This window comes from Oryzias melastigma, linkage group LG14, assembly GCF_002922805.2.
Source record: "Oryzias melastigma strain HK-1 linkage group LG14, ASM292280v2, whole genome shotgun sequence".
Lineage (NCBI taxonomy): Eukaryota > Metazoa > Chordata > Actinopteri > Beloniformes > Adrianichthyidae > Oryzias > Oryzias melastigma.
Window position 1 is genome coordinate 8,443,838 of NC_050525.1, and position 26,708 is coordinate 8,470,545.

At 39.5% G+C, this 26,708-nt stretch overlaps 2 protein-coding genes across 3 annotated transcripts in view; one reads left to right on the plus strand and one right to left on the minus strand.

Annotated features, from left to right (window-relative positions):
* The first annotated feature begins 1,178 nt into the window (after positions 1–1,178).
* trpv1 (transient receptor potential cation channel, subfamily V, member 1) lies at positions 1,179–22,686 on the plus strand. 2 transcript variants are annotated; one of them, XM_024266085.2, is made up of 17 exons: positions 1,179–1,451; positions 1,764–1,875; positions 4,594–4,808; positions 4,958–5,106; positions 7,256–7,408; positions 8,254–8,391; positions 12,881–13,179; positions 14,200–14,376; positions 14,449–14,616; positions 14,701–14,817; positions 14,897–14,967; positions 16,282–16,447; positions 16,536–16,602; positions 16,682–17,010; positions 17,084–17,205; positions 21,536–21,651; positions 21,731–22,686. In XM_024266085.2, the coding sequence occupies exons 3-17, from the start codon at positions 4,609–4,611 to the stop codon at positions 21,811–21,813; spliced, it is 2,355 nt and encodes a 784-aa protein (XP_024121853.1). In that variant the 5' UTR covers positions 1,179–1,451; positions 1,764–1,875; positions 4,594–4,608; the 3' UTR covers positions 21,814–22,686. The 2 variants fall into 2 exon arrangements, with proteins under 2 accessions (XP_024121853.1, XP_036071069.1); XM_036215176.1 differs by lacking the exons at positions 1,179–1,451; positions 1,764–1,875 and having other exon boundaries at positions 4,013–4,808.
* fam222ba (family with sequence similarity 222 member Ba) overlaps positions 22,530–26,708 on the minus strand; it is a 34,224-nt gene continuing 30,045 nt past the window's right edge. Inside the window, exon 3 of the mRNA XM_024266086.2 lies at positions 22,530–25,859. Coding sequence (XP_024121854.1) covers positions 24,205–25,859 — 1,655 coding nt within the window. The 3' untranslated portion in view covers positions 22,530–24,204. The remainder of the gene's footprint in view (positions 25,860–26,708) is intronic.

Sequence of the window (26,708 nt, forward strand, 5' to 3'; positions counted from 1 at the left end):
TACTGAACGTTGATTGAAGTTTTGAATTTAAAATGCCCTTCACTTTTGTTAGGCATTTTATGTTACAGCCTTTTATTGTTAAGAAAGTTTATCTCAATACAATGTTACAAAATAAAGTATTTCTGATGAAAACTATTAATTTTGTCATTCTTGTTTTAATAATTAATGTAGAACTACTAAATTCCACAAAGCACACATTTTTTTCCAAAAAAAAAAGGCCACATATTAATTTGCGATTAATTTGCAATTAATCCCAAGTTAACTATGGACAATGCGATTAATCGCAATTAAAATTTTTAATCGCCTGACAGCTCTAGTTAAATACTTTTAATGTGTTTTTGCAAGTGTCCCTTTTTAAATTACTTATTAAACATAAAAACAGAACTAGGACAATATGTTTAATTAAATGGAAAATTGTTTATTAAAATAAAAACTTCTTGAAATTAAATAGAAGTGAAGAAGTGAATGCAAAACAATCAACAAACCAAAAGAAACAAGTAACTATAATACAAAATCAAACAAAATGTTTAATGATAAAAAAGAAAAACAGAAAATCAAAAAAATTTGTAGCCTTTTATCCTTTAAATAGAACAATAAAAACAGGTGTAAATAGCTTGTAAATAAACAGCATTTACATAGAGTGGAAATAGAACAGTGCTTGCCGCCTGCATGCACCATGCATGTGATATCTGCTGCTGAGATCTCACAGGACTGGTGAGAGTGGTGAGGCAGGGACTCAGCTAGGTCATTTTTGCAGATAAAGAAAAGTTTCAACTAGAGTGGAAATATCGATATCTGTGGATCAGTATTGATCTGATACCGATACCAACTTAAGATTGATACTATCGATATTATGGATTGATCCACCCAGCACTACTAGTAAGTTACGCTTGATCTTTTGTACACTATATATTATAGGACTAAAATTTCCAATTTAGTCTGAAGTATTCAGCTAGTATACTTCCTATACTACTCATACATGGTATATATAAACCCTCAAGTATCCTTAAAATACATTTAAAGTGTAATACTTTTTGCTAAAGGTAGTGTGTGTGTTTTTTTAGCTACTTTACCATTGTGTCTTATTAAGCCCACACACAGTTTGAGCACACTGTAAACAGGACCGAATAGGAGTTTTTTATCTGGCTTCAAGACATTTTTAGGGGACATAGTTTTACAGACAGACAATTCTCCTTTCTGTCGAGTGGAGGAAAAAGGAAGTGGCATCTGAGACGCATCTCAAGAGCACCAATGTGCTTTTTGTTTCATGCTGGTAGGCAGACGCTTTGCAACCACAAAGTCATAGGACCAGAAAAGAGCAGACAACACCCACACAGACACACACACTGACAAGTCAAACTGAAAATTAGTGCGAAGACAAACACAAGACATCGGAAGCTCTTTACTAACTTTATGGATTAAAGCACTAAGAGATGAGAATTCCACTGTGGGTGAGTGAATTCAAACTTTTTATTCCTTTTAGAGAAACACAAGGACATTTATGTTTTCCTACTTTTATGTCCATTTGTGAACTAAAAAAAGGGCTTGGTATCCTCTGGATCATGTCAAGTCCAGTACTGAGATGAACTGATCGAATTTAAGACGTTTTAGATCAGGGAACTGCTGACATCATCACGGCTTCCATTTGTGCTCATCTTAGAAGATAACTGCACTAAGTGGGTTCATCTGGAATGCTCGTGCAGTTTGCTCCGGTCAATACAGCATCCTCTCCAGCTCTCAGTGATGTCATCTGATCTTTTCAGGGCTGAGCCTCAAGCATCTTCAGAAACAGCGACGTTGTGTTTACACACACCCTTACCGGAAAAGGAGCCGCTCCCCAACCTAGAAAACAGCTTTTTGTGATTAAGAAGACAGGTAAGTTGACTTGCATGTTTTTGCATGAGCCCACAAAGATCAGGTCATGTTAAACTGCAATGATTATGCTTTTTTTACCATAAGGATCCATCTTTTTACATCGTGAAATTTGACCCATTCACACCTATTGATGCAAATGTGTATTAAACCACTTCAGATTTTTTGTCATAGCTGGAAATAAATTCAAGAAGTTAAAGAGAACGAAAAAAAAAAAACTATTTTATGATTTAAGTTTATGATGTCGTTTTTCTATTGTATCACTGTCATAAATCAATAAGTCTTAAAATAATACAGCAGAAGGACATTTTGACATTATGTACAAAATGCTTATGCAAAGAAAACACAGAAGTCTCGCATATCAATTCCCACCACAGACAGCATTTCCATATAATGTCTGCAGATTGGGCTCACTTCTGTTTTCCTCTGCTTTTTCTGACATGCTGTGCTTTACCAGCACAATAGTCACGGAGCCTCGAGGTTTCCTCTGCGTCACAAATTCCTCATTTTTGTTACTTTAAAGGAGCCATTTAAGGGCTCTGTAGTACAAGAAGCCAGCGGGATTTTCCTTTAGTTACATCCAGTCGTTTCACACTTTGCATTGACTTCAAAACTATCATGATCATTTTGCCTTACTGAATTATGTTCTACAAAAATAGTTTTATAGGTTCTTTAGTTTGTTTTTTCTTTAAAGGGATCATGAAAAATTGATTATAGAGCTGGATCCTGGCAGAGGGAGGAATGCTCTGTGTCTAATGTTGCTATGGAAATCTAAATAAACTAGTCATCAGACAAGGGGCAGGGAGGTCATATTTTTATTTACTCTTATGTCATTTTATACAAAAAAAATGTTTTAAATATCCCAAAAGATTTCACTCTTCATAAAAATGTATCTTGCTAAAATTATACAAATATGAACATGCTGCAGAACAAAACAAATAATAAAGATACTGTACAATTTGTGCTTTTCAGCAAAAACTAATCTAATCATTCCACTGTCTTTGCTCTTGTGTCATTTTATCAGAATTGGACATCATTTTTTGGGATCAGGTTAATTTGAGTTTGGTGTGTGAGGTTCTGTTTTTTATTTTTTTTGTGAAATGTATCAGTGTGATTTGATTTTTAAAAACCTCTTATTGTGTTATAAAACATTCAAAACTAAACCAAATAACTTTTACCTTGAGATTACTCCAGAGATATTTCGTGTTTTCCTGATTTTGTGTAACATCAGTAAAAATCCTCCCAAAAATCTTTATTAATTCTTAAACAATCTCTTGTTTATTAATGAAAATGTGCAACTATTTTACTGCCTGCATCACCATTTGTCTTTTCATTGCAGCTTTATATCAGATACTAACACCAAAGAGAGCACACACTAGTAGATATTACATGAAATACAAAAACATGCCATTAAAACATCTACAATATACAAATAGACAGCATCATTAGGATTTGCTGAGTAAGCTTAAGACACAAGCTGACTCAGTTTATTAGGGATTGCAAAATCAAGGCTGCGCTCAGTTGTCATGGGGGAATCAGGACGACCCAGGCGCAGGACAAGACGACAAGCCAGAGTAACTAAAAGTATTTAACTAAGAAGAGCGCCACTTTAGGTGAGGGAAAAAAATCCCACAAACACAACAGAACTTAAACGTAACATACAACAGAACATAATGTGCTAACCCAAATGACTGAAGCTACACTCCAACACTGAGAGCAGAAACTAAACCACTTAAATACAGCTCAAACAAATTAACTTTAAGTGCAGGCAGCTGTCTGACAATGCATGTAGCGCAGAGAGGGCGGAGCCTGCCACAGCCAACAATATAAAACAATTTAAACACTGTACAGGCATCAAACTATTTACAATGAAAATGAAAGAGAAGCTGTTATCATAGTACACAATCATAAAACTAGTACAATTTAAATATTTTTTGATTGTAAAATGGTGACTTTGGATAATAATTTGTATGATTTTATTTTTGAAAGTAAGAAAAATTGAGAGTTACTGTCTTATTGTATTGTTTGTATTTATAAACTGGGATCTATAAAGGGATGGACCTAAATAAGCATTTGCTTCCACCTATCCCCTTTTCAAACATGTACTTATTGACTTCAGTTTGTATTTTTTAATGTCTTTCTTTGCTTTGTAATGTTTATGTTTTTTTCACATGTCTGAAATAAATCTAAATCTAAAAAAAAAAACATGCACAGGAAAGAGAACACGAGAATGAGGAAATATCAAAACAGAACTGACAGACTGTCATCCGTACGTCGTTTTACCTCATTTTAAAGGAAACACACAAAATACAGCAATTTTGAAGCTAAAATGATTAAAATTCATTCATATAACTTAGATGTATAGAACAGATTGGTGGACACATTTGTATTTATTGTTGCTCATCATGACAGGGATAGTTTGCTGGTGAGTCTCTGGCTCTGCCTGTCTTTGGCAACCCAGCTGACGCACTGCATGCTGGGATTTGTATGTTACTTATGTGACATGTCTCCGGGCCATTAATACCAACAATATAAAATAATCTCCATAATTATAAGGAGGGCTGGATGTGGCCAGTGGGGCTCGACTTTGACACACGTGCTCTAAACATGAATCAAAGCTCTTCATGAAATATTGACCCACATTGACTTAAAAAAAACAAACTTAGTTTTGATGTTTTTTTTATTGATGGAGAACATTTGATTGACCTTTTTTTTTAATAGATCTTAGAGGTGAAAATGAAGAAGTCTGAGATGTTTAGAATCAGCCTGGAAGCAGATGACAGGACGAAGGAAGAGCTGCTACGGGACAAACCTGCAAAGAAGGGTGTTGATTTCCTCCGGGGCCAGGGAACTGCAGAGCCTCCTATGGACACTGACTATCAAGAGGAGAGGGAAAAACCTCCATCTCAACTCCGGTTTAATTTAGGATTTTCAAGGTAAGCCATTCCATGCAGGGATTAAATGGTTTATGCCTCCATTTACTTTCCCAAAGCTGCTGCTGCAGTGTGTCATACTGGTGGGTGTTCATTGAAATGGATTGTGAAGCAGTTTGAGCCACAGCAACTTTTCTGTTTGTAAAATTTAGAATGGCTCAAGGTTTGGAGCCGAATCCGACGGATCCCAGGTTCAAACCGGACATATTGTTTGAGGCAGCAGCGAGTGGTGATGTTCAAAAACTTGAGGGTCTGGAGGATTTTCTGCGTACGAACATGAAGAAATTGTCAGACTCCTTCTGTAAGTGTTAGAACCCTTGCTATGCTTCTAAAATCAAACTGCCAATCTATATCAACAATGTAAAGAGCTTTGGGGATTTTGACTTTGTGTCAAAACATTTTTTTTTTCAAATGAGACTTTTGAATATTTCTATGATTATTGTAAGACTGCAGTTCACTTAAGTTGTTCATCTCATATAAATTTGGTGCATATCCACTAAGGAAAATATATGTGGAATTACTGTCATATAATTTTCTTATTTCTTTCAAAACATGTAAGTTTCACAGTGGCGGGCCGTGCATTTCTCACCTAGGCCTTCAGTAGTGCTCCATCTGAATCAATCCAACCCTCATTAACTATTTTATGGCAATAAAACTTCTACTGCAGGTACAGCTGCCACACACACACCAAAAGCATAAAAAATAACCTGATAAAATTTCAATATTATGTAGGGAGATAGCAAAATTTTACTCACCAAAAATCCAGATTATTTAAACACAAAATCCATCCTTTCTATCCTCAAGAAGATTTCAATCACTCTGTCGTGCAGAATCCGTGCGTTTCGCAGATAGAAAGTGTTCCGTGGCTGTGATAAGCTGGAAAAAGTTCTGGTATTCCTGAAGCCTCTTGTGGTCCAGGAGGGAGACAAACATCAGTTTTTGTGATCTTGAAATCAGGTCTGTGTCTGGAAAATAATATTGTCGGTAGTGCGCGCGAGGATTTTGCGCTGCACGCGCCCGTGGTGCGTTCAGGGGCCTCGTAGATTTCCTCGTATCAGCTTCACTCCCGCTCAACGGAGTCACGGAACTCCTTTACCCGTGCCAGACAAAACTGTGCCACAACTTTACCCAGACATTCATTTTCCACCAAAAATCAGACGATGAGACGCTTTCCACTGGTAACATCTTCAAACCTGACACGCCGCTCCTCGGCACCTGTGTCCGTCACATAACGCAGAACCAGAGCGAGCTGCGAGCTGTCCAATCAAAGCTCGTGAAAATGATGACGTTTCCGTGCGCCTGCTAGCTGGCCTTGGTTTCGCCTACTCCAAATCTGATTGGTTGAAGCAACAGTTTGGTCGACAATTATTTTATGCTACAGGGCCCGCAGAACTGATTGTGAAGGCCTCCGGGCAGATTTCTTTGACCCTAGCAACAAATGGTGCTGCAATGTGATTGGTTAATGCTTAAATAGGAAAATACACGTCTGGAAGCAGCGCAACCAGGGAGACAGCAATGAAAGGACGAAGACAGAGCATTTGGAATTATAGAATACGTATTCACGGAAATAAATAATAATTAATATCAGTCTGTGATTCAGATATTTTTAGGCCAGCAGAGAAGGCCTTGCAGGCCCTGACGGCCCGCCACTGAAGTTTCATACTGTACAACTTTACTGAGTATCTTATAAGTACTTTGACTATCTTAGGCTTAACTTACAAGTTTCAGATAAAACAGACAAAAACGTTATAAGATTCATCAAAATCCTTTCAATATGGGTAACCATAAAATCATTGATACATGCATTTCTGAGACCCCTGTCTCATTAGAGTTATCCAATTTTTTTCCTTAAAACCCCATTTTATGTACCTCTGTCCATGTTCGCTTTCCTGTAGTTCACCATCATTCCACTAGGGGCAGTAGAAGGGCTTTTCGTAATCAATTTAAAATGGCTGCCACCAAGAAATCTCAAAAACATTTTTGTCGGGAAAAAGTTTAGCTAATTTTTCGAATTGTATGGTTAAAATAACTAATCTTTTGTAATTTTTTTAATGACTTCTTAAATTATACAAAATTATTGATAATTATTCAATAGTTATGTCAAAAGCTGTGGATCTGAATATGATACATTGGGAGCTTTTTTTCCTGAATTCTCAATTCAAGGTGTTTACATCTTAAACTATTATTGTTGTGAAAAAAACTTACCAAGTCAATGCATCATAGTTAATTTAATCTAAATCTCATTTAAAGAAAAAAAGATATTGCAGTTTTTGCGGATGTCATTAAATTGGCTTAAAAGTATCTTAATAAAAAAATAATAATTTTCCATTACCTCTTTGATAATTATGGACACATGGTTAATGAGTTTGTGACTGCAGCCTACACTAACTAAAACTACAATGTACTTTCTGCTGAAATAACTGCTTGATGATTTATTTGTACTTTTACAGATCAGTCCTACGGCAAAACTCCTCTGATTAAAGCTCTGATGCATCTCAAAGATGGCAAAAATGAGACAGTCGACGAATTCATCAAAATTGCAAAAAACCTCGGGGACCTTGAGAAGTTAGTGAATGCATCCCACACCAGTAACTACTACAAAGGTGCTCTCACTATTAAATTAATTGCTTTTTTGGGAAAATGAGTCAGTGTTCAGATGTTTGTAAGTCTTCACAGGCAGCACATTGTTCATTTAAAGACCCACTCTGATGAGATTTTGTTTTTTTATGCTTTAACTAGGGATATAGAGAAAAAAATTGATTCAGCAATATATCGGGATACTTCATTTGGTGATATTTGTGTCGATTTAAAATGTTGACATGGCGATATTTATTTAATTATTTACTAGACCATGAATTTGCTTTGGTAAAAGCAGCTTGTATATGAGATTCAGTACCATTGCTCAGTATTGTGATCATTTTATAAACTACACCATTTTATTACAATAAATTAATTTTCAGGTAGTTTTTTTCGAAGCCATATGTGTATCGTATCGCAATGCCTTTAATCATGTTCTTGTGAAATTTTCTAATGATGGAAGACATGTATAAAGAAAATTAAGCCCAAAATACAGTTTCTGAATATCTCTTTATTCAAACATCTGGGAATCAGGAGCAGACAAAAACATGAAGTTTGAAAAACAATTTATTTGGGATGTAGAAAATACGCTGAGCAGGCTACAAGCTGCCTGCTCTGACCTCTCAGCAACAGGGAAGGGAAGAGGGGCGGGGTTTCTACGCATCAACAATCAACTCAGGCAAATTTCTAATTAACTTCTGCAGCTCTGTAGAAAACTATCCTAAAAGAAAATTGCACAGATTTTTTTTTTATTTTGTCTAATAACGGAATAATCATCATTAAAAGACCCCTGTGAATGACTTTACAATAAATCAAAAGATGATTGAAGTGAGACTTTAACTTATGGGTGTCATACCTAATCTCGTGACAGGTCAAACAGCTCTACATGTGGCCATAGAGAGAAGGAGTATGGTCTATGTGCAGCTGCTGGTCAGCAGTCACGCAGATGTTCATGCCAAAGCCTCCGGAAAGTTCTTCCAACCACATGACGGGCCACACTTCTACTTTGGTGAGTGTGCCGTCTCACGAGGGAGAACTCTGTGCAAAAGGATGATTCACTGTGTGCTGAGGATTGTGACATGCAAAAGCTTTACTGCGATTTGTTGATTCGTCTTTAAGCAACCAGGTTACTATCTGCTTTTTAGCATTTTTAGGACTCTTAACTGTTGAAAGTCTAGTTTCCTCACATGTTACGGTTTAGGAGGTATTTTCTCAGGCTCATTTCTGCTATGAATATAATTCAGGATAAAGGCTGAGGCGATGTCTCTGCTATGTGTTGAAGGTGTTAAAAGTCTGGTGACTGATGGAAACTCATGAGCAAATTTCTGTGATAACCAGGTAGAAAGTTGGAGAAATGAGATACTAACAACAACTATTCGATTTATATCATAATCTGTGTTTGCTAATAGCAGAGATTGGTTCATTTTGAACAATCTGATTTGATCCGATTCACTGGCCTAAAGTTGATCCAGGATATCTTCAAGGAATCTGGAAAACTTCACTGGCACTGTTCAGTACCCGGCCTTTTTTCTCAAAGTCACAACATGGATTTAATGTGAGTTATTTTATTTAGAAAATGCCAGTTTTCTGACAGTTGTTTTGTTTTGCTTTATTAATCCATCCCATCTTAAAAGTTGGTTAGCTAAGGTTAGCGTAAGGTTGTTAGCATCTATTTTGCCATTACAGGGAACGTCCTCATAACGTCTGTTTAAGCTACAAACATTTCATAGAGTGAAGATTCAATCAAATAAAGTTGCTGATATGTGGAAAGTTGTAAAAGGTTGAAAAATAAAAGATTCACATGATTTTACTTGTAACAAATTCAACATAAATAAACAATGTCTCCAATTAACAATCATTTTATAACTAAAAATACAAATTAAAAAGAAAACATTTTTAATTTAAAACAGGCCTGTCAAACGAAACTGAAAAAAAGATGGTTCCACTGGACTTCCTGGAACAGGAAGTGCTGCTAAGAAAACAGGAAGTAAAAAAATAAAACACAGAACAACCAAAATCCAGCGACTACCATAAAATGGAAACAAAGTGAATAGCAATAGATGTTACCGCTGAAGTGTGTGCATCCACTGACACAATCAAAACAAATTCACTTTGTTAAGTCCTCACACAGTGACAGACGTGTGCTCTGTCACATTTACCCAAAGGTCAAGGCATACAACCCTTGAAAACTGCACCTCCAACCAATATTTCATTTTTATTCCCCTAGCATGAATATCCTGTATTTGATCGGTTGGTCCGAGCAGCGGATCAATTGGTTGACAGTAACAGGTTTTTGATTGGTTGATTTGTTTGGTACGGAAGAGAATTGTAAATTTTAATGTTTGTTTTGTCAGTGTAGATCAATGTGCACTTTCACAAACTGACAACAAATTTTTGCTGACACACACATCTTACTGTAAGTACAAAACTTTTTTACAGACACAATCTCTTACTAGAAGTACAAATCATTTTTACAGATGGACAATACTTTGGCAACAAATGTAACTTCATAGCTCTGGATGTTGGAGATTTGTCTAGACTGGCATATCTCTGCAACACTGCATGGAAATCAGGCTTACTACCTCCGGATTGGCAAACTACGGTGATATTAACCTTCTCTAAAGATACCAAAGAAAGTGCAGTAATTACGAGTGCACCATAACACCTCAGGCTCTCTGGTATGAGGTAGTCTGGTTGATAGTGGAACAGTATGTGTCCTATCCGTTGCGGGGGTTCATGGGAGTTAGAAGACTGTATCTGTTTTGTGGTCAACAACCATAATAAAGGATATTGTGTTGGGGTTGTAGTGGTCTGGGAGGGTTGGGATAAATGGCCCACCATTATGGGCTGTTCAAACAGAGAGAGTTGATTCCCATCACTGGTCTGGTCATCGCATAAAATTTGGATGTACCAACATCACCAAAGAGCTGATTTTGTCTCCAGTTCCTTAAGGAACTCTCGCTGCTCCTCATCCTTCAGCTTTTGAAGACTCAGCATCTCCTCCTGGCCAAGTGGTGGAAAGAGGCAGCTATGAGAGACTAGAAACCCAGTTTCTGCTGGTTAAAAGTAACACGGCCTTGTTGGATTCCTCAAGACATGACCCCAAACTTTGGGTCAGTTTGCAGTGTGAAGGGGCATGAGAAATGGCACTTCCAAGTCCGAGGGCAGAAAATTAGTTAGGAGTCACCATCCCAGGGGAAAAGTTGAGGTACGATCATCGGCTAGAGATGCTGGTTTGTGTGAAAAATGAGAGTTGACTTGCACAGCAAAGCTCCAAATTCACCAATCTATGCTGCCATAGGCTTTGAAGTTCAGCCATGCAGGAAAACACAAAGTAGTCACTTCTTCTTGACATAGAGAAAAGCCAGGGAGATGGTTTGGACATTTAGACTGGTCACCTGCCCCCCTACCTAAGCAGCAGACCAGAGCAAGCTGGCCTGGAAGGGTCTTGGTCATGGGAGAACTAAGGGGTGTGATGAGGAGAGGGAGGTTCAGGCATCTTTACTGAGGCTGATGCCCCAGTTTTCATAATCATAGCAAAGGATATGATTATTGTAATAAGAAACATCGTGAGTCCAGAACCGTTTTCCTGAGCACAAGGTCAGAACATGCAGGTGAGGTTCAGAGTCCAGGGAAGACAGAAGAACAGAGGCACTAACATGAGATTAGACACAGCCAGAGATCAATAATATTCAGAGATGGGCTCAATACAGGAGGAGGGATGAGTAGCTGGTATGTCGGGATGTCCTGCCCTCATCGTGAACATTTGTGGAAACAGGAAAACAGCAGAAGAGGCCACCGGACAGCAATAGCAGCAATGACCAGGAGAGGGTGACAGAGGATCAGGAATGTGTCAAACCTTTACACCAGTTCAGGAAAACTGACAACAGTGCATGAATTTATGGTAAACCGGCCAATGCTTAGCTTGTGTTTATAATAACGAGTAACACGTCGTATATTTTAACCTGACAAAATCATGGACTAGCACAAGAAAAAAAAGGGACTGAAAAAGTTAGGCCCCTATCCATGTTTTACAAGTAGATAAAAGCTTGATGTTTACAGTTTCCATCTGACTTTTAACATTTGAGAAGAAGTTACCATGAAGCTTGCCTGTGAAGGCAATTTCTTCAATACTGTCAGGAAAAACTATAACCTCAATTTTTAGCCAAGAAAAAGTTTTTGCAGAGCAGAACTGAACAGAAATTCTCCAGCTCTGGGGTCATCAATGAACTGCCTGGACACTAAATCCAAATTTTTCTAAATTTGCACAAACAAGTAAAACCAACAAGCCTGGCAGTTGTTGGGAAATGACAAGAAATGCTGGAGAAGATTACTGTCTGTGTAAGGAAGCGACCAAGTATGCAGTTTTAAATACCCACTCCAATGAAAATGATAGTTTAGGTGTTTTAACTCTCTTATGGAACTTTTTTGATGATGGGGGACATTCATAAGGAAAAATAAGGTTAAAAATATTTCTTTATTTAAATTGTTTTAAATCAAGAGCAGATGAAATGATGCAGTTGAATTCATCCAAGCTGGTATCTGGCTCAAAGCTGTACAGCTAAATAGCTCCAATATTGCTCGCCATTTTTTTTTGTTAGGTTAAGGGGTTTGAGGGGCTGCAAGCTAGCAAGAGAGAATGTAAACATGAACTATGTCCAAATTCCTCCTCTAGTCCCTAACTACTAAAAACAATATAGTGCAGGACTATATAGTGCACTGGATTTTAAAATCGATTTGGACACGATGCTCACTATTTTCTAAACGCCAAATATGAAATCACCGATTTCACAAAGTGAAAATTGAATCAATATAAACATTTCACGACATCTACTGGTGACTAAACTGGGTTCTGATAATGAAAATGTGGATAGTTTAAAAAAAATACATTTAAACACATTTTTCCACAAAAACTGTTCAACCACAATGCATTGTGGTCTATATTTGCTAATCTAGTGAGCATCGATGCATTTTAGTTTTTTGTAAAGACTTCTGTGAAATTTCTAGGGCACTCGATTTTGGAATTGTAGATTTGGACAGCACTAGAAAATGGCGAAAGCACTATATAGTACTGGAGACGGGAACAGGGTTACACCACCCCAACGGTCACACCCACAACTCAGAGGTGAATTTTTAATAAACTACTGCCGCTCTGCAGAAACTATGTCCTAGAAAACAATCGTTTAAAAAAATGTGGCTTAAAAACAGCATAATCATATATTAAAGTCCAATGGGAAAGCTTTTACAGTATCAAAACATGATTGGGGGGGTCTTTAATCAAATCAAAAAAAAAAAAAACAATAGGTCCATGTGAATCCAGCTACAACTCTCAATCTAAAGATTTAGCCACAGGGACAAAAAAAAGTCAAAAATCAGGATTTTTGGACCGTCTAACTTCTAAAATATGAGGTACTTTAAATCAGGCTGAAAGCTGATCATCTTATTACTAGACTAACTATACTCGGATGAAGAATTAATGCCATAAAGTCTCTCTCCAGGTGAGCTGCCTCTGTCTCTGGCAGCCTGCACAAACCAGCCTGAAATGGTGGACTACCTACTGACGAACGAGATTCAGAGAGCGGACCCTGGGCAGCAGGACTCTCATGGCAACACAGTGCTCCACGCCCTGGTTGCGGTGGCTGACAACTCAGAGGAGAACTCAAAGTTCATAATCAGCATGTACGACCGTATCCTCAAGACCACAGCAGAACTGCATCCGAAAAAGAAGCTGGAGGACATCTTGAACGACAAAGAGCTATCACCTCTCCTAATGGCTGCAAAGACCGGCAAGATTTGGGTAAAATGCAAACAGAGAATAGGGATGGATGCCATAAAGTCTCTGTAGGGTTAAGGAATCTCCTCATACTGCCAGTAGAGATAATTATCAAGCCAAAATTTAGCACGAGTGAAAAACCAGCCAAAACAGATCAAGAGGGAGAAACTTGAAATGACCTCCACATGTAACACCAGTCCTGTTTGGAGGGTTTTCTAATTGTTGCCACTGAAGTGCACCTGTTGTTAATTCCATCAACACCAATACAGCTGAAATTGATTAACGAGGCTCTCAGCTGTTAACCAACAAGAAAATTATCAGACAGGTTTATTTCAATTCATGCCAGGCCCAAGAAAAAAAGTGTTCCTTTAATTTTTTTGAGCAGTATAGCTCAAAAACATAATAGTTTGCCAAAGCCATCGTGCTCAGAGTTCAATGTTGTGTATAGTTGGGCATTAAGTTCCTTCCTTGGTGTTTCCAGTGAAGTTCTTCTCTTTTTGAGCTTTCACCATTGACCGAATAAGAGAACTGGACAGAGTGACTGTGACCGATAGAAAATGTCTTACTTCATGTTCCAACAAAAAGAAGTCAATTCAGTTGCCATTTTTTGAGCTAGATGACATCAGTAAGCAGTGATTGGTCCAAATTGGTCAACATTTCTATGGCAACCACTCTCACCAAGGCCACACTCCCATCAGAAAGTGGTCATCATGCAATCCGTCAATCAAATGTTTAGAATGTTCAACATGAAACCACCTACTTTTATTGAGCCAATTATAATTATTAAAAAAAGAGGAAAAAATTTAGATTAACAAGAATGTGAATCAAAAGTATAAAAAAAAGAATGGTTATTCTGACAAATAGAATGACTGAGTAATAGTAGTTTATTTCTCTGTTGAAGTCTATGGGATTTTGGTTTGTTGGAATTTTCTATTTGGAACACCAAAGGGGAGGGGCCACCCAGTCCAGTTTTCATATGGAGTCAGTGGTTTTACTCTTGCAGTAAAAGAACGCGTTCATAAAATGTCCTTTTCTGCTTTGCAGTTATTTTCACACATCTTGAAACGGGAATTTCATGAGAGCAACATCAAACATTTGTCCCGTAAATTCACCGAGTGGGTTTACGGACCCGTTCACTGCTCCCTGTATGACCTGGCCTCAGTGGACTCCTGTGAGAACAACTCTCTTCTGGAGATACTGATCTATGGCAGTGACATTCCTGTGAGTCTCAGCCCTAGGAAACCACAGGTGATGCCGTTGTCCTGCTCTGAATCGTGTCTTTCCTCCTCTCAGAATCGACATGAGATGCTCCAGACAGAGCCGCTGAGTCAGCTGCTGCAGGCAAAGTGGAAGAAGTTTGCCGGTGGAATGTTTTTCTTTAACTTCCTGGTCTACTGTCTGTATCTGACCGTCTTTACCATTGTGGCCCTCTATATCAGAAGCACTGCAAGATACAAAGAAGTAAACTGGTTTACATGAAGAATGAAAAGAACTTTACTGTTATGTGAAATGTTCTGGTTCTAATGTCTTTTTTGGGTTCCACAGTTTAAAAACTATATTTTAAAAGACCACAACAACGGCCAAAATGACCTCAGCGACTACCTGTTCATTGCAGGTCTATTGTTCACACTTCTAGCAAACGTATTTCTCTTTATAACAGGGGTAAGGAGACATGACTGATATTTTCCAAGTACCGTTGCCACCAAGGTCTGATGTATAGAACTTCTGTCTGAATTCCCAGATCACCGACATGAGAAGAAAACGGCCGAATCTGATGACTCTGCTGATTGATGGATACTACGAGATACTCTTGTAAGTTTTTTTGTTTGCTTCGAAAGTGGCTTAAGTTAGTTTTGATTAATTTACCATTTTGCTTGTTTTAGATTAAGTTGAATTAAACTAGTATTTTATTCAGCTTTTTGTCTTATTCTGGATCTCCAGCAAAACACTTTAATCAAGTAAAACGTTTCACATTAAAGGACCACTACAAAGAAAATCATGTTTTTTTGTGTGTGTTTACAACATGTTCTTGTAGTATTTCACTCATGATGGAGGACATATATAAAGAAAATTAAGCTTAAATTTCTGAGTATTTTTTTATTCAAATCATTGTAACAAAAGCTTGTTTGCAAAAGCTTGTTTTGTGACGTAGAAACTACAATCGGTGGGACACAAGCTCCCTGCTCTGCTCCATTCGGACGCAGTCACTTGTAGATGAATAGATCCATACATCTTCATTTACCTCGTCTTAAAGGAGCCCCACGTCTAAAGTAACGAACATCTGTTTGAGCTAGAATTTATTAAAGACGGGATACAACTGGAAGATGTACGGTGTTGTACATCTAAAATGACAGTTTGTGCTGATCACCACTGGCTCTGTGGAGAAAATGAGTGTTGGTGTTAGTCTGGGGGCGGTGCTGTCAGAGAGGACTCCTCCTGGAGGGGGCGGTTCACATCATGCTGACATCAGCACGACACAACCCTTTTGTTTTCGTGGGTATGGGAGGTGCTGCTACAGATAGCGCAGGTTTTTAGAGGATAACTCTAAAATTCATGAACTGATCTAAATACTGCTTTGGGGTTCTTTATGTGAGGAATGAACCATATAATGCACTTAAAACCTCAAAAAGTAGAATTTTCATGGTATGGCCCCTTTAACACTGAACATTTTAGAGTTTCAAAACTGAGACTTTTGTTCTCATATTAGTGCCAATTGCACCAATGGTTGATGCCCATCAGGGAAAACCACAAACTTTTGGAATAATCGGGAAAAACACTTTTTGACTCAGAAAACACACATGAAAATCAGAGAAACAACAACTCTTCCATACCACATGAACGCAGAACAACTCTTTGCACCTAATTAAAGGCCATTCTATTTGTAAACCAGAATTACAGGCAAAAATAAAACATTAACAAGGATTATCAGACTATTTTTTTCCAGTTTGGCGGGCCAGATGGGCCGCATATGGCCCATGGGCCGCATTTGCCCATCCCTGATCTGGACCTGTTAAATGCATAGCGTCTTCAGCACCAGTCACAGCTATACTTTGCCATACAGCACTGTATTAAATGTTGTGAATCCAGTTCACTCTTTTGCAGACTCACTGCAGCTTTTGTTGACAGTTTTGTGCAGGGCCTCTTCTACCTGGTCTTCGCTGGGCTGTATATAGCCGGACGGGACTTGTACGTCTGCTTTCTGGTGCTGTGCCTCGCTCTCAGCTGGGTGAACATACTTTACTTCTCCAGGGGTTACGAGCACATGGGCATCTACAGCGTCATGATACAGAAGGTAGCTGCTGCTTGTGGAACCCCCCCCACTTCCCCTCCAGGCAGAACAGCAGAGATCTGTGGTCTGAAGGCGTCTGTTTTCGTTGCAGATGATTGTTAGTGACATCCTGCGCTTTCTTTTCGTCTACATAGTTTTTCTCTTTGGATTTTCAGCAGGTATTTTTTATCATTCCTTTGTTATTGACTTGTTTAGGTGAAATGCTGTTTATTAACTGCTTCCTGTCTCCTGTCACAGCGGTGGTGACTCTGCTTAATGTGCCTCCTGAATCACCTAAAAACATATCAAAGGGAAGGACTTTTTTTACTACTCAGTCTCCCAACGAAGAGTGTGTCAAACCCACCTACAAAAGCTTCTCCTTCACCCTACTGGAGCTCTTCAAGTTCACGATCGGCATGGGTGACATGGAGTTTTCCCAGGCCTTTGAGTACAGGGAGATTTTCTATTTCCTCCTCATTGGCTACATCATTCTCACCTACATCCTGCTGCTCAACATGCTCATAGCCCTCATGAACCGCACCGTGGAGAACATTACCAAGGAGAGCGCCTGCATCTGGAAGCTCCAAGTGGGTGATCAGTCTTCTGCAAGTGTATATTACAGCTGCAGAGGGTTGCTGAAGTGCTGTGGTGGTTTCTTAGAGAGCCGTCACTATCCTGGACATGGAGAAGAGGCTGCCCTACTGTGTGAGGAAGTGCCTGCGCTGTGGCGTGGAGAAGAAATTTGTCACTGCTCTTGGAAACGAACAGCGCTGGTGTTTCAGGTTCGTCTGCTTAAGGGGACTGGTATTTTTAGATACTTAATGACACTTCATTTTTTCACTCAAAATAATGAAGTTACACTGCTTTTAGGACAAGATTTGGTTATTGTAGCCCAGGGATCAGCAACCTTTAACAGTAAAAAAAAACATGTGGGCCATTTTTCTACTGATCAAATCCTAGAAGGAGTTGTATAGTCTTACTTTAGTCTTTAAGAAATTTGGATTTGCCTTCATGACCTTCTTTTTAAAAAAAAATAATAATAAATATTTACACTGCTGGGTTTTGTTATTTTAGTTTGGGGTTGGACCTCGGTAGTCTTAGTTTGTGGGCTTTGTTTATTTGTTTTCTTTAGGTAGTTTTGGTTAGGGGGACCTGCTGACTCAGACGGTGGACATGGCTGGATCAGCAGTCTCTATGACTTATTTTATGTTTGGCCAAAGATCCACCATGGAGAGATAGAAGAGCCACATGTGGATCTGGAGCTGCAGGTTGCAGACCCCTGAGCTAGCCTATATACAAAGCATTCAATAAACAACAGCACCACTAAAAAGGCTTTTATTTTTCTCCAAATGAGAAGCACCAAAAGGGTAAGACAGAAACAGTCACTGTTCATTACACCTCAGGTACCTAACAATTATGTTTATTTAGTCACAATTAAGGTAAAAATTGATTATTGCAGGGCTGCATGTGGCGTAGTGGTAAGTACTCTTCCCTCTCAGCTGATTCAAATCCCAGTTGGATTCTTTCTGCATGTTCTCCTCGTGCATGTGCGGGTTTTCTCCAGGCACTCCAGTTTCCTCCCACAGTCAGAAAACATGCTTCATAGGTTCATTGATACCACTAAATGGCCACTAGGTGTGAGTGCGAGTGTATGTCCCAGCAAAGGCTGGAAACATCGCTTTCACCCAACTGTATTAGGGATAGGCTCCAGCAACTCAGTAATCCTGAAAGGAATTCATTGTGTTCAGTAAATACATCCATCCATGGATGGATGACATCTTGAATGTATCCAAACCAGAGAGTTAATTTACGTCACAAAGGGTTTCAGTATATGGTAATGTCATTTTTTATGTTATTTTCATGGCTAAGCCATAATTTTACCCATTTAAACGTACGTCTAAAGGAGGGTAATCTGACTGATTTGTATTGACAAATTTGACAAAGTAACTTTTTAATCTAATAACTATAATGGTGATAAAGCTCAAACTTTACAGAAAATAAGCAAAAAGGAGCAGCAGGAAGGCCAGTTTAGAGACCTCACCTGTAAATGAAAAAATCCCAATTTGACTATCACTTTGATCAAAATACAAGAGGAGAAGACAAGTTAAACTGGATCATTAAAAAGGCAAATGGAATCTAAAACACTGTTTTTATTCTTAAGTTTCTCTCAGGCAAAAGATGCAAAAACTGCTCAGGTAAATGCTTAAAAATGATATGAATCAAGTAGAAAAGAAAAAAAAAACACACACAAGCTTACTCTAAAAGAGTTCAAAGAATGCTGGTGAATTAGAATTTAAAACAAACTTTCAAAATGTGATTTTTAATGTTAAGATAATAAAATATTTGATCTTGCTCACATCCAAGGTTGATGTGTGGGAGAAAACTGGATTTTTCCTAAATCTAATGAGTCAATAGACTTTGATAATAATAAACTTTTCCCATCAAATGAATGTTTTACCTCGTTGTACATTGGTGCTGATTTGCAAACATTAACAGCTTTAAGACTTCAAACTCTACTCACTGAAGTTTTCTTCAGAGTCCTTAAACACAGTTGTAAGTTAGAGATAAACTTTCAGCAGAAGTTGTTAGTTAGTCTTTATACTGACTAATGCTGATCATTACCATTTTACAGAATTATCAGTTTCTATTATTGGGCTGCTTTGGAATACACGGTGAAACATAATAAAGAACATTGATAGAGGAAAGACTGTAAAAGTTAGGGTTGTGTGTCTTTCCCTCTCACATGATTTTATACACATCTTCACACTTGGTCCACAAATCGATACATAAAAGATTAAACCAATGGATAAAATGGATAAAATCTAGATACTCAGGGGCGGACATACCATTAGACCAAGGCAGGCAAGCGATTGTCTGAGCCCCCCAGGGCTTGAGGCTGCCAAGCTTTGGTATAAGTTTTACTATCTTATTTATTTTGTTATTTATTAAGTATATTTATTATCTATGTATGTCACAAACCCCCCAAATCACTGAAATAGCATAAGACTGCTTATGTGAAAGTGTTTTGTCCTCCCCGGCCCTTCTGAAGAAATGGAATATTCCAGCAACATCAAGTTAAGAAAGACTTTTCCAAGAGATAAAAAACAAACAAACAAAAATGTAAAATGGCCCCCAAACTGCTAAGTCCTCCAATGTATGTATTTATAATTCATTTGGCATTAAAACTATAAAGCAATGTTGTAGTGAATAGAAAAACTGTTAAACCTCACCTATTATTTTTTAGCATTTTTTTAAAGGTGCTCTCCCTATTTTTATTTTTTATTTTGGTAAGATGATGTCTTATAACAGCTGAAAATTTGCAAAAGAAAAAAAAACTATTAACGTAAACAGAGAAACTTTATTTATCCTTTCTGTCACTTTTAATTTGTAGTGACAAAAACCAAATATCTGACAGCTGATTTTATACCTTTTTACCAACACAAACCTGCTGGTCTCTGTGGTTTCCAATCAATACTTCTGCTACTCTCATAACTCTAGTTCAGTTTTTCAATACATATCTGTATCTTTTATGTCCCTAGTAAGAGCACTGGAAATGTATGATCAATAAATGTGTATTATAATTTAGAATTTAGTACTTTGGGAGCTACAATCATAACATTAACTTATCTTAATAATTGTAACCTACTCTTGAGATTCCTCTCAAAGGAACAGGTAAACGTAGGCCTACTAGTGGTTAAAAAGTATAAATAACTCATCAAAATCACCAACAATCATAGTTGATAAATAATATTTAGGTGTCTTTCATTAAACAATAACTGTTGAGTTAAAAAAAATACTTAAGACATGAGAGAAGATGTGACTTTATTGTCAGTGTCCACATGAACAATGAGATTTTCCAAAATCCATGTGAAGTGTGAACAGCTGAAACTAGGGATGTAGGGAAAATATATATATATTGTGATATATTGTGATACTTCATTTGGCAATACTTGTATCAATTTAAAATGTCAACATGGACATATTCAATTAGTTGTTTATTGGCGTCTTACTTTTTTCCACTTTTTATTTTCTTATGCTGAAAAATATTTATTGTGGAAATCAGACAAATTCCCTATAAGAATAAATTTTTCTTAATTTACTAAAAGAAAAAAAGTGCCATGAATTTGCTTGGGTAAAAGCGACTTCTTTATGAGATACAGTTGCAGTGCTTAATGTTGTGATCATTAAATAAAATGTATTTTATCGTTTTATTGCAATCAATTAAAATTCAAGTAGGGTGTTTTTTAAGTCATTCTCTTAAAAAAAAAAAAACAGTAAAAATTGTACAGTCTTGAGATATATCACGATACATATTGTATTGTGAGGCAGGCATCATGATATGTATCATATCGTTGGACTTTTGCCAATACACACTGTAAGCTGACAGAGAAGTGCTGAATCAGAAGAGCAGGTTTTGTCAGCTGAAACAGGAAAATGGTCACAACCAACTAAGACATGTTTAGATCCAATTATTACATGTTTCTATCTGTATGGAAAGCGTGTTAATGTAGGACATGCCACAGAGGTGCTGTATTTCTGTACGACTGTGACATAAAACTGGCTTTGAACAGGAATTGTGATAAGTTTAGGCTAAGAGACTACATTCTTAACCACTTATCACACAACTAGGTCATGCTGATTTGATTTTTCTTCTTAAGAACAAAACTTCAAGCTTCTCTACAATTAATTTAAAGTTACTGCTATTGAGGGTTCCTTCAGCTTGGATTCAAAATGCTTCCTTTAGCTCAATAAATACTGCCATCTTAATGTAATTTGAATTTTTCACTTGTAAATAAGTATTGCCAGTAAGTTAAAAAAAGTTCTGTTTGACCATTTTAAAGGCTGGTTTTATTTTTTGGTAGCTCAACAGTTTCAGTTCCGTGTGTCAACTCTAGTTAGTGACACTAAAAGATCCCCAGAGAGAAGACAATGTTCAAACTTCAGGAGGGATTTCTTGGAAAGCAGGGTCAAAGGTTAGCTTGGCTGAGTTAATTGACCCTAAAACTGAGAAGGATCAGCTGACGTTCCACTCCAGTCTTCTTCTGCTGACCCTTGACTGACGTGCCACTCTGCAGACACTCATTCAACCATGTGTCTGTGCTCTTGTCTCAGAGTGGAGGAAGTCAACTGGAAAAATTGGAATAAGGACATCAGCAAAATCGATGAAGAACCCGGATGGAGCGACCGCTCCCAGCAGTCCGGCGATGAAAACAACACGACCTGGAGACGTAGGGCCACAGAAACTCTGGTTCATTTCCTCCACAGAAGTCATTCTAGGTCTGTTAACTTTTCCTTCCTTCTCCACAGTGAGGAGCTTTAGAGGCTTGATCCGGGCCAGTAGGCGGCGGCAGAGATCTGAGTCGACAGAGATGAACACCCTGACTCTCTGAGGCAGCAAAAAGGTTCACCGAGGATGCTCAGCTTAGCTGACATGAGCAATGAGCCATTCAGACCCAAACGCACCCATCCAGCTCCATTCTTCAAGAAACAGAACTGCCAAACGGATTCTTCCACGTGTCACATCACGGTTACATTTCAGTGATTCTGAGACAATAGATGTGTATTAAAGTGTAATAAGTGCTGATTATGTCAATGAAATCCTGCATCTCAAATTAAACATTTAATCAAGAGTTTTTCTGCTTCTGAGCCAGATGTCTCGTCACCTACCTGCCCCTTTGGCATCACTCTCAAGCGTCAGAGTAACCGTGATCAGGGAGGTGCTGATCCTGCCCTCCTGCCGCTTGGCCTTTATACAAAGCCCGTTTTCATCACAGTCAGACAAGCTAAATCTACTGCAGCCTGCTAGAGCTGCAGACTTCACAGCTTGCTTTCTCTACTCCACCTTCTCCTGCAATGTAGCAGGAGGAGGCCTGGATAAATGGCATGAAAGCACAGCTATTGGAGCAGCAATCGCCTCCTTCAGCATTTGCTGTCACAGTTAAGAAAGATCTGCGGTTTGGAGGGGCCTTTTAAAGCAGTCAAATGTGTTCCAGCATCATTTTGTGAGAATAATGATCCAACGCAGCTGAAATAAAGGAGAAAAAAGGAGGTTGGAAGAAAACTCATGTTAAGTGACGCTCAAAAGCAAAGCGCTCCGACACGCCTCAAAGCATAAATTAGAACTTTATTTTATTATTACAAAAAGAGTAACACAACTCTCACTCTCTTGCCCCTCATCTGTCGTACAGAATGACACAAAAAGGCTTGTGAACTTTCTTCCATTTTCACAGCAAAAGTACAAGAAAAAAAAAATTAAATACCAAGCAGATCAAGTATCATAAAGTTACAACTGCAAACTGAAGCTTTGAAATGGGGAAAAAAAACATACAGGTCTGAGACTATGCAGTGCTAAAACCTTAATTACAAAATATTCCTCTTGTTTTTTGCCTTAATTTATAAAGAATCTCAAAGAAAATTGCTTTTCATGAGACAAAGAGAAAAACAAACAAAAAAAATGCAGTTTCCACTTATCCCATCCAGTCTTGTTATTTGGGTTTTTTCTTTTTTTTTAATTAAAACCATGCTCATTTTCATAGGAAAGTCCAAGGACCGAACACTTAAGGCTTTTTAAGGGCTGTTAGAGAGTTCAATGAAGAAAACAAAGGTGTCCTTGTGTTATTTTACACACAAACACTCGCACATCCACCCTGAAATGCAGCCGCACTCATTCACACACAATCATTAACCTTTAAAATTACAGTAGTCTAGTAGGTAAGCCAGTGTACAACAGAATTAAACAATGCATTTGCTGTTTCACTTTTAACTCAAACGTCTGTTTATTTTCTTTACTTCCAGGAGATCTTGCAAGTGATCAATTTGGTTCATTAGAATCAGTAGCAAATACACTGGAAACCCCCCCTGTGGTCAGGATTCACTCATTTCTTCATTTCCTTACCAACAAATCCCTTTAAATACCTGCAAAACAGACTCAACATTCAAGTAATACATTTGACACAAAAGCAATCAGATATAAAATGGCACAGCTTCATACTGGTGTGTCCTCGCGGAACCTGACTTTGGCCATTTTAAGGTAGGAGAGTTAAGATTTCAGAACGTCGACACCTGATTTCATTGCAGCATTTCGAGCGGGACAGAGCTTTCCAACACAGCCGCTCACCGCTAGAACATTGCAATGTACAAAAAAAGAACCTGATTACATGCTTCCCGTAGTGACAGAGTTATTCTTTAGTATTCCTATTATACAAATAAATAAATTTTAACAGAATAAAACTTCTGTTGAGATGTGCACACCGTCTTTGTTCTAAAACAAGACCAGTTCCTGCCTTTCCGTCCTGCAGAGATTGTTTTTTTTATTTTTAATCTTAGCGTTACCTCCAAAGTGTAGTCAAGTAAAACTAGTCATAGCCGCAAAGCTTGGACATGGTCCTGTTTAAAAGAAAAACAAAAAAAGAAGTTTATCCCACGATTGGTGTTGCAGTTTGTCAGCGAGGGAAGGGTTTTCCTTCATGTTACTGCAGAAATAAAACATCTGTTAAGATCCAGGCACACAAAACTATGACGTAGGACGAAGCAGGGCACAGTATACACAAAAGTTACCTCAAGTTATAGGTAGAAGCTCTCAATATGGCAATTGATCACTTGCAAGATGAACAAAAAACAAAAAAAGAGGGGGACAAAAACTATCGTTCCGCATTTTATATATTATTTTACCTTCTTTAATACTAGTTGTCCTTTCGGGAATCGGTAGGGTTGTGTTCCTTTCTTAAAACTAAACCGAAAAAAGGGGGGGGTGGAAACAGTTGAGGAGACAAGGCCATAGCTTATCTGTACCCTGGATGCTGGAGGAGAGCGGTTCTGCCATCCCCGACCTCTGGACCCACCCTGCTCAGAGCAGGCCTGTGCATCTTACCCATTAACCCTAGATTCTGATCGCGGAAGTAGGGTGTCTGGAAGTCCCCACCCAAGTAATCTGCAGTTTGCATCAGATTAGCCTGGGTGGAGGAGGGGGTGAAGGAGCTTGTTCCAAGCCTGTAATGGGGAGCCCCAGGGGGCCCACAGTCTAGTGTGGTACACCCTCCTGGGCCTGCGCCGTGGAATGACATAGTTATGTCCTGAGACCCGGAGCTGTCACTGTTGGGCGTGGGGAGGATGCTGCTGTTCCAAACATGCGACTGGAAGTAGTGGCCGTTGGTGTAGTGGGTCATGGAGCCGGACATGCTGTTGTTGACAGGAGGGGAGGGGGTGGGCCTCTCCACAGGAGGTTTCATTGAGTAAGGCTGACCCACACACGCCTCTGCAGGGTAGCCTATGCCCTTATAAAGAAAGGATGGGTCTCTGGAAGGCTGCACCCCACCGTTCTGCATCTGGGGCGCCAGAGCCAACTGCTGCTGTTTCCACGAGCGCATCTTCTGCTGCTGTGGGTTGTGTTGTTGCTGTGGATAAAGATGCTGCTGCATGTGCTGCTGCTGCTTGAGATCAGTGTGTCTGGAAGGCAAATGGTTCATAGCAGCCACACTAAGTGCAGGGTGGGCTCCCATTGGGGCTGCAGCTTTTTCTTGAGAAGCTATGATGCAGTTGGGTGGCGGGAAGCCCGGCGTGGCAGGGTTACTGTGCATAGTCACCCTGGAGCATGCACTGATGAGCAGATTGCGGCTGATGGGGCTGGGGTTGGCGATCTGGCCCTCGCACATGGAAGTGGGCCCTGCTCCCTGGGCCCGAGCCTGGCAGAACTGGTTGAGCTGATGCACAATGGCGCTCAGGTCCGCCTGCCGGCCCAGGAGAGGTCCAGCAGCCATGGAGAGTGGAATGGTTGAGGTAGAGACAGTAACGTTAGGTGGTGCGTCGCCATCAGGCAACTTCCTGCCCCCCTGCAGGCCAGGCTGCTGCTGAAGGTGCTGCTGCTGAAGCATGACGGCAGGGGGGGCCTGAGGTTGGCCAAGGGCTGGGTGCTGAGGCATGGTCTGGAGTCTAGGTAGGCCCTGAGGATGCTGGGCCAGAGGAGGGTGTCTGAGACTCTGGGAGGGAGCTTGCTGCTGAGGAACGGTCATGTGTAAAGTCTGAGGCAGGTCCTGGAGCGGTAAGCAGTGCTGGGGCAGGCTGGGCAGAGGTGGGTGGTGGTTTAAAGTGCTGGTTGAAGCCACTTGAAAGGATCCTGCAGGTGGGTTCATGATGACCTCAGGATGCAAGCGAGCCCGGCTGCCGTCAAAATCCTTAAGGATGCTTTTGACTGTGGGCACCTTGACGATGGCGAGGAGTCCAGTCTTGGCGCCGACCTGAGAGGAAGGGTAAGGGCTGTAGCGCTGGCCCGATGTGTCCAGCCCGTTGATGGTACGGCGCACGTGGTTTCGCTGCGGGACCTTGATGCTGTTGGGGAAAATCTTGATGGTCAGGGGGTTGTTGGCAACCTTCTTAGCATATGCATCTAATTCTGCAGGGGTTGGAAACGGAGCGGATCTCATCCTTTGTATGGTGTCCCCTGGGGGGAGGACAGGACAGATCGAGACAGAGAGAGGAAGAGGAGACAGAATGGAGAAAAGTGAAGGAGAGAAGGAGGGGGGGCAATAAAAGAGGCATCTTAATCCGGTTAGAAGTGCATATGGCACAAAAGAACACATCAGTGGAAATCTGAGCAGCTGAGTGGAAGAGCTGATCTGGAAAGAGCTCTTATATTTCATATCTTCCCATTTTCCTCGGAGCGCCCTTCTCATGTGGACAAAGAGAAATGCCTTCTCCACAGAATTATTGTGGTGAACATATATGAAGGGAAAAAAAAACCTGGTTAAGTGTTATTGGCTGGTGGCTTTGAGGCCGAGAGCTTTTACTGGCTTTAATTGACACACAAAGGCCAAGAATAAGTGAGCATCTGAGGGTCGGCTCTGATGTTGGAATGAATCACAAACTAAACAAAGAATAAGAGCGGCAGGGATGGTCCCCTGTGGCTGCTATGGGGAGAGGAAAAAAAAGGATGCAGAGCTCCATGACAGCCGACAAGCAATCAGGCACAGAAGCAGCATCTCTGATCTGCCGGAATACCTCCCAGGTCTCAGCTCGAAGCCATTTGTTACACCTGCTAAGCACAGTGTCTAAATTTAACAAAGTGACAATAGGAACATGCCTTCCTGTTTGTTCATGTGAGACTGCTTCATTTAGGTGTTGGCTTGTGTGAGATTCTTATGTTATGGCTGAGACAAGTTAATTGCTTGTAACTTTTTAGAGAAAGCGTTTTATGACACGGCTGTCAGGCTCTTTTACTTTCAATCAGCTCGTCATACTATAAAATGATCTGAGGCGAGCATTGTGCTAATAAAACTGAGCTGAATTTTAT

Coding starts and splice junctions, on each gene's coding strand:
- trpv1 (XM_024266085.2), top strand. CDS start 4,609: ATGAAGAAGTCTGAGATGTTTAGAATCAGCCTGGAAGCAGATGACAGG. Junction 8,392..12,880: donor CGGGCCACACTTCTACTTTG/GTGAGTGTGCCG, acceptor GTCTCTCTCCAG/GTGAGCTGCCTCTGTCTCTG. Junction 13,180..14,199: donor CAAAGACCGGCAAGATTTGG/GTAAAATGCAAA, acceptor TCTGCTTTGCAG/TTATTTTCACACATCTTGAA.